The 7,750-nt window shown below is 53.2% G+C and overlaps 2 protein-coding genes across 2 annotated transcripts in view; one reads left to right on the top strand and one right to left on the bottom strand.

Annotated features, from left to right (window-relative positions):
- FHL3 (four and a half LIM domains 3) overlaps positions 1-572 on the bottom strand; it is a 26,833-nt gene extending 26,261 nt beyond the window's left edge. Inside the window, exon 1 of the mRNA XM_006031913.3 lies at positions 552-572. The gene's annotated coding sequence lies outside the window, so the exon portion shown is untranslated. The remainder of the gene's footprint in view (positions 1-551) is intronic.
- Positions 573-1,211: 639 nt separating this feature from the next.
- UTP11 (UTP11, small subunit processome component) overlaps positions 1,212-7,750 on the top strand; it is an 11,992-nt gene continuing 5,453 nt past the window's right edge. Inside the window, exon 1 of the mRNA XM_006031934.3 lies at positions 1,212-1,274. Coding sequence (XP_006031996.1) covers positions 1,212-1,274 — 63 coding nt within the window. The remainder of the gene's footprint in view (positions 1,275-7,750) is intronic.

Here is a 7,750-nt window from a genome sequence, read left to right as displayed (position 1 = left end):
TCCGACACGGCACGACACGACACGACACGACACGACCAGCTCCGGAGCAGCCCAGCCCGGCCCAGCCCAGCCCAGCCCCGGCGCAGGGCGGAGCCGGGCTCCAGCCGGCCCCAGCCCGGGAAGCCCGGGGCAGGGGGACGGGAAGCAGCAGCCCCCTCTCGTCCCTTCCTCCGCACAGGACGGGTGGCAAGCACAGCTGCACCTGGGGAGGCGAAGGGCATCAGGGCACCAGGCTCCCCCCGTGCCTTCCTCTGCAAAGCATGCACAAGAAACCTGCAGCTGCACCGGGACCGGAGCAGGGAGGCGGAGGGGAAGCAGGGCACCAGGCTTTCCTAAGGAGACCCCTCTCCTCCCTTCCTCCGCAAAGGGTGGGTGGGAAGCACAGCTGTACCTGGGGAGGTGGAGGGGAAACTGGGCACCAGGCTTTCCTAAGGAGACCCCTCTCCTCCCTTGCTCTGCAAAGGATCTGGAAACTGCAGCTGTACCTGGACCTGAGCAGGGAGGGAAAGTGGAAACGGCATCAGGCTTTCCCAGGTAGACCCCCGCCATACCTTTCTTTGCAAAGGATCTAGAAGAAACCTGCAGCTGTACCTGGACCTCAGCAGAGCGCTTGGGTATAGTCTCATGAGGAATGACTAGTGAACGAGGGGAAAGTCAGGCTGACAGGGCCCTCGGGAGGTCACATCTAGTCCAGCCCCCTGCTCCAGGCAGGATCTGCCTTATCCAAAGCATCCTGGAAAGTCCTCGTCTAACCTGTTTGTCAAAGACACAATCAACCCTGCGGCACAACTACGAGACGCATAAAAGACACCAGACCTGCCCCTGGGGAAGCAGGGGGACAAGGGCTGGCAGTGCCGCTGTTGCAGGTCTTGTTAAAATGCACTCCAGGGACACAAGGTAGAGGAGCATGCCCCCTGCTACCCCCCACCCCGCGCTGACCAATCTGACCATGGGTAAAATTCCTGATCGCAAATGTAATGATCAGTCTGACCCTGAGCAGAAAGGCAAGACCCTCCAACTAGGGACCTCCAGCTTTCAGCCCCAGGATTGTAGGGGAAGGATGATGAGGTGGACGTGGAAGCTAGTAAAAGGGAGAGGGTAACCAGCTGTGATGAGAAAGCAAGGGTTGCACTTCAAAAGCTGTACAAGGATCTTTTTTGGACCGTTCTGTTTTAACGAACAAACTCGACAGAGAAGACAGGAGAACGCTGATGAAGGCTGCAGAGAAGAAACAGGTTCGAGTCACTGCCTACGTGGAGGAGGATCAGAATATCGTGCGGGACGAATCGGATGACTTCAGGGACTAGAGCAGAGGCGGGCAATTATTTCGGGTGGAGGGCCGCTTACTGAGTTTTGGCAAGCCATCGAGGGCCTCATGACAGGCAGCCGGGGCAGATAAATATTCATTTTCTAAGTTTTTCAGCCTGGATAAAAAAACCTGGATAGCCTGGATAGAATGGCCTGGCGGGCCGCATCCGGCCCCGGCTGGATTTTGCCCACCCCTGGACTAGAATAAGACAAGTGACATAAGGGAGAAGTATAATGCTAAAGTGTAAGGCCCTGCGTTTTGAGGGACTAATATCAAGAACACCTAGGAACAAGGAGGAGAAAAAGAATATCTGCTGTAAGTGGAGCTCCATTTTAAATGTGCAAAGAGAAGACAGACCTGGGTGTAGTAACAGATCATAGAAAAGGAGGGTGGGAAGGGAGCTCAGGAGGTCACATCCAGTCCAACCCCTGCTCCAAGCAGGACCAGCCCAGACTACATCATCCCAGCCAAGGCTTTGTCTACCCGAGTCCTATAAACCTCCAAGGATGGAGATTGCACCACCTCTCTAGGTAATTTGTTCCAGTGCTTCACCACCCTCCTTGTGAACACGTTCTTCCTAATATCCAACTTAAACTTCCCTTGCTGCAGCCTGAGCTCGTTGCTCCTTGTCCTGTCGTCTGCCCCCACTGAGACCAGCCCAGCTCCAGCCTCTTTGCAGCCCCCCCGCAGGAAGGTGAAGACTGCTATCAAATCCCCCTCGGTCTTCCCTTCTGCAGACTCAATCAGCCCAGGTCCCTCCTCGTAGATCATGGGATTACAATGAACCACCACCAAAACACAGCCAGAAACAGGCAAGTATCCTAGGCAGCATTAGGCAAAGCACTTCTAGCAGAGGTAGGAGAGTACTGATGCCCGTGTGAGCTCTCATCTGGCATCCCCTTTACGGTGCTGGTTAGCCGGGTCCAGGAAGGATGAATTCAACTGGAGCAGGTACAGAGAAAGGCTAGTGGGATGAAGGAGCCTAGAAGAGCTGACTAGCTTTATGGAGCAAAGCAAAGGGTGCAAAGAAATCCAAGCGCCCTGGATCTAAAGAGGAAGAGGCATGAACTCTGGAAGCTACAGGGCAATGTTGGCACGAGAACCAGTGGGACGCACCGGCCTCAGCTAAATTTAGGCTGGAAATGAAAAGCAGCATCAGGGGAGTAGGGGCCTGGGACAGGCTTCTCGCGGGAGTGGCGGAGGTGGAAATCCATCTCTGGCTTTCAAGACGGAGCACGAAGAGTTCAGGAAAGAGGCCGTATGCTAGGGGCCTCTGTAGCAGCCCTCACACCTGCTTTGGTTTCAATCTCCTACTGTTCCCCATGCTGTGGGCTTGTGTTTGGTCATGCAATGTTTGCAGCCTGGACCGAGCATGGGCTAAACACGGACTTTGGCTACCTGGATTAGTTTTTGTGACCTCTTTGTCCCTGGGGGCTTATGGCCTATCTGCCTGTCCCTGCACTGCCCCCTCCCCCTGCTCGCCTGTCTTTGGAATGCAAATCACTCTCCATTTGACGCACAGCTCCATGCACTTTTCCCCGCATCTGGAGAAGCGAGCTCAGGCTCACGAAAGCTTATGTTATGCACCTAGTTAGTCTATAAGGTGGAAATCTACCCTGCCTTCTGCCTGACTTCAGACCAACACAGCTAGCTAGCTACCTCTCTCCTGGACTTGGCGACATTTCTAACTGCTTATAACAGTGTGTTCCTTCACAGCTTTGATGATATTCCCCTAGCATAGTCCTTGTTCTGAGCCAAGGGTAGACAGGCTTATCACACTGCATAAATAGCTCTGGGTGAATGATAGCACAGGCTCAGCCCAGGTTGTTTGCAAGGCAGAAACAATAAACAGATATAAAAATATTCAAACAACCTTCCAGAGAAATTCAGTGCGGCCAAGAGGCAGAAAACCATCTTTCCTGAAGGTCACAGGAAGAATTCGGGTTATATTTGGGCCCACAATGCTCTCCAGCAACGGGGCCAGTTATTCTCAACGCCTTTAAATCCAGGTTTTTCCAAGATACTCTCTCCCCAGTGTGCCTTGCAAAACAGGCCAGCGCAAAGCAGTTCTAGTAATCAAGGGGCATAAACTGAGCACACTTGCTGCGCCGGGCTTCTCTCCCAAGGGGCAGGGAGTAGGCAAGGCCTGTCCTGACCCTGCAAATTCAGCTTGCCTGTGCAAACAGTGACTCGGCCAGCCCAGGCAGTCACTGCCACTTTGCACCCGGAGCTCGGTTTGAATCAGTGAGTTCACTTGGCAGCTGCATGAAGTAGGAAGGCCGAGACAACGGTAAATGAGCAAAGGATGCCGTTTGGTTCAGTTCACTTTAATGAAAAACTTTATCCATATGGGCAGGGAAGCAAGCGTTTCCAATATCTGCCCGTGATAGGACTTTGCAGAAGCAAGCCCTTCATCCGACCGGCTGTGCCCACTGCTCTCCGCACGTGCTAGCTGTTGTGCTTTGAGAAAAGCACGGAGGGCAGCCAGGGTGGCAAGAAAGGGAACGAACGGGCTTTGTGAAATCTTTCCCTGCCATTTAAGAGATATATGAAGGTCCACGCCCATCTCCATCCCTGGAGCTGCAGCCCCCTCTCCTGGCAGCTGCCTCTGCTCCTTATCAAAGCAGCAAATCCCAGCTCCCCTTTTGCTCTGCAAGCTGGGATTTTGCAGCAGACAGACACCCCAACAGAAGTGCGAACGTTCAGAAATGAGTGTAGCTAATGAAACTCAAACGATGTGGCCGGCCTTCCCCCCCGCCTTGCTTCCTCTCTGATCACAGACTGAGTCATTTCCTCCGTTATCTCTGGGTTTCTCTTTGCTTTGCTGAATTCCTGTTTGCATTGCATACGGTTTCATCATCTGATTCAGTTTAGAGGAAACGGGGGGCTCTGAGGCCCAAACGAGTCCCTCAGACGCTTGACGGGAAGAGCATCTGATCGACCAGGAGGGGCTCCATAAACTTGCTCCAGACGGATCTCACGTCAGTCTATCGTTTCCAGCCTGTCACAAACCGTGCAGCCAGGTTTCACGGATGCACCACTCCTTCTGCAGAGCTTTCTTTCGCCGCGGACTGCCCCTCACAACTGTAACGGGAGGAGAACGTGGTCTGTTCCCGGTGCTGGCCTTCACAATTCATTTTACCTTCCCCGGATCTCGTCCACTCCCCATTTCCAACGTTTAGAGATGAACGAAATAAGCAGTGTCTGCCCCGTTTGGCTCAAGCATGACACCAACCTTGTGCCAGGCTGTGAAATGGTGGGTTTGGGGTTTTTCCCCTCTTCTTTTTATACCCAGGACCTCCCCGGCCTCCAGCTGTGCTCATTACAATCAGGACCTGGCCCCATCTGCTGCTGAATTGTATGGGGATGACCAGCTACTTTTGCCCCTTGTCTTCTGTCCGTCCACTGTGGCATGGCCTTGCTGACCCCAAAACCCCCAAAGACTGTTCTAGATCCAGAAGCAGGAAGACAGCTAATGACAGGCATCCTTACACCGACCGAACAGCCAAATCCCCAGGGGTTCAGGAAGGGGTGGGGAAGGGGGGCAAAATCTTTAAACGCTCTCAACATTTTCATCGCTTTAATAAAAAGACCTGCCAAATACTCGAGTCTGTCTCCTGCAAAGGTAGGGTACAACTCTCTTGTATAGGACACATCAGAGCCCCAACTAGTATTATTATGTCTAGTGAGGTGCTTAGGGATTGTAGAAACCTTTTCCTGGGACTAAGTGAACCAGTGAACTAAGTGAACACGTCGAGCAGCACCATTTTGTACTAAACAAAGGCCAGATATAAAGCAAAGAGAACAATAAAAGCCCCGTTGTAGGATGGTAGAAAAGTCAGGCTGGCGGGCAGGGGTGGCCTTCAGGAGCATCTAGTCCAGCCCCTGCTTGAGGCAGGGCCATCCCTGACTAAAGCATCCCAGACAAGTGTCCATCTAACCTCCTTTTAAAAGTGTCAGGACCAGCCCCACAAAGGGAAAGGGGAAAACCCCACCGGTGCAACCCAGCACCATTAAAAGGCTATTTCCAGGTCTGGCATGTTCGGGAAGGTCAGCGAGCGACACAAAGCTCAAGGAGGCCCTCGCGTGGAGCGCAGCAGACAATTCCCTCTCTCTCTCTATATCTCATGCATTTACATGGATACATATATACACACACACAGACACAGATACACGTATACACACACAGACAGATGCTCGTGGACACCCAGCCCAGACCGAAGCTGGGGCATCTCAGCAGTCGCACGGGCATTTCTCAGTGTGTCCTGGGATCACCAGGGTCGCGTGATTCCAGCTGGCAGCCTTCTCCAAAATGAAGGCAGGGGAAGAGGGCTTGGTGCATCGAATAACCCAGACCCTGCATTTCTGACAGGCTTGTGCACTGCTCATCCTTGTGCAGCAGAAGTAAAAATGAATAGGAGAGGGGGAATTTGCCACATCTGTGTGATTTTCAAGCACTTTTCTCATAGTCTTAGGTCTTATCCCAAGTGTGCATTGGAACAGGACAGGAGATGGGGTGTGCAGCTGAACTGACTGGCACCAGGATACCCTGAGCACACAGGCATCTCAGGGGAAGCATCAATAGCACACCTCAGGGTCTGCAGTTTAGCTGCAGCCTCATCTTTCCTCGTTAGCCACTAAATCATGCATTTTTTCTGCCGGTTGAATCAGGAGTTGAACTGAGTTGGTCTCATTCCTAAATAAGATCCTGCAGCGTCTAGAGCCATGGTGGGTCACTTCATCCCCAGCCTCTGTACTGACTCACTGTTTAGATAAGTGAAGTTACTGGGAAAATGATAAAGAAGTGTTTTTTCTCCATTAGGTCATCGGGCAATTCTTCCCACAGGCTGCAACAATTCTTAACGAATTACAGCTCAAGGCAAAGGTCGATGATAATTTGCAGATCCTGTTTTATCTATATGGCCCTCATCACTTGAGCACCTCACACCCATTTATGGGTTTACAACACAGCTCTGTCATAGAGGGACGCGCCCCAGTGCAGCCGGTCTGCAGGGGACGGAGGTAGGTCAATGAACTCCCATAGTCGTGGGATACCGGGAGACTGCTCTTGTGTTTCACATGATAAAAGAGCTGCTATATGTTCACTCTGCACGGAATAAGACACAGGCAATGCCAGGCCCTAGAAACTCACAGCCTTAAAGTCCAATAGAAATGATACACGTGGCTTCTAATCTTGCTGAAGTGATTGATAATTGCAAGTCAGACACGAGTCCAACCAGAGAACCGATTACTACCAACCGTGATGACTTTTGTGTTCGGTCTTCAGGAACAAACCTGAGCCCATTCGTGCTTTCACTTCAGACACTGAACAGCTGTGATGAGATGGTCACTAGATTCAGACACTTCCAAACTAGGTTAAGACCAAGCTTATGGCCTAGACCGGTGACTCCCCACCTTGTTTTTGGACTCAACACATGCCGGCTAGCGGCTTTTGTTCGTTTTTTACTACAGAAAAAGAGCAGAGCCCTTCTCCTGTTGCAAAGACCTCAGCAAGAACCCAGCAGGTCGGCGTGGTTTTGACCCCACGGACTCCTGCCGGAAACCTCCGGGTTTTGCTTGTGAATCTTGTGCACACACCTAATAGTGCCCGGCTTGTGTGGCACCCCGGAAAGGATCGAGGCACCCCGGGGCGCTGAGAATCGCCAACCTGGACAAGTTTTCCCAACCCGCGCGTCCACTATCCAATCCCCCTGTTGTCAGGCAGAGCTAGGATGCTTTTTGGGGCTTTCAGTGTAGAAACAAGGCTCCTCTCTCCTTCCGGCACCAAGGCAGCCGCAAGAAGCAAGAGCCAGCCGTGCCTCCGAGGCAAGGGGCATCCAAAACGCCCCGGGCGCCACCACGCGTTCAGATGAAAGCGGGCGCGGGCTCTTGCGTCTCGAGTGAAGTCTTCTGGGCTGTGTGAGAGACGGCACCGACTCGGCCAACGGGCTTTGGAGAGTTTGGAGACGGCTCCCCATTGTTTGCAGCCCAACGCGCTCCCGTGCGGCGTGATGAGCCGCCTTCGACTTAGAAGTCGATGCTCCTTGTATTGTCCAAGACGTCGCGGCACTGCCAGCGTGGGCTCAGCCCCCCCAGGTACAACCTGCCCGTTAGGACGTTTCCTGCGACTTCTAACGACCTCCCTGACCCTTTGGAGAGTTTGGAGACGGCTCCCCATTGTTTGCAGCCCAACGCGCTCCCGTGCGGCGTGATGAGCCGCCTTCGACTTAGAAGTCGATGCTCCTTGTATTGTCCAAGACGTCGCGGCACTGCCAGCGTGGGCTCAGCCCCCCCAGGTACAACCTGCCCGTTAGGACGTTTCCTGCGACTTCTAACGACCTCCCTGACCCAGCCCCACTGCCACGGCTCGTCCCCCCGCGAGTGTGCACGGGCGCTGGGCAAGATGCGCGTCTCCCCCTCAAACACATCACTTCGTGGAGC

The sequence above is a fragment of the Alligator sinensis genome, unplaced genomic scaffold, assembly GCF_000455745.1.
Source record: "Alligator sinensis unplaced genomic scaffold, ASM45574v1 scaffold1123_1, whole genome shotgun sequence".
Taxonomy (NCBI): Eukaryota; Metazoa; Chordata; order Crocodylia; family Alligatoridae; genus Alligator; species Alligator sinensis.
This window is presented reverse-complemented; position numbering and strand designations above follow the sequence as displayed.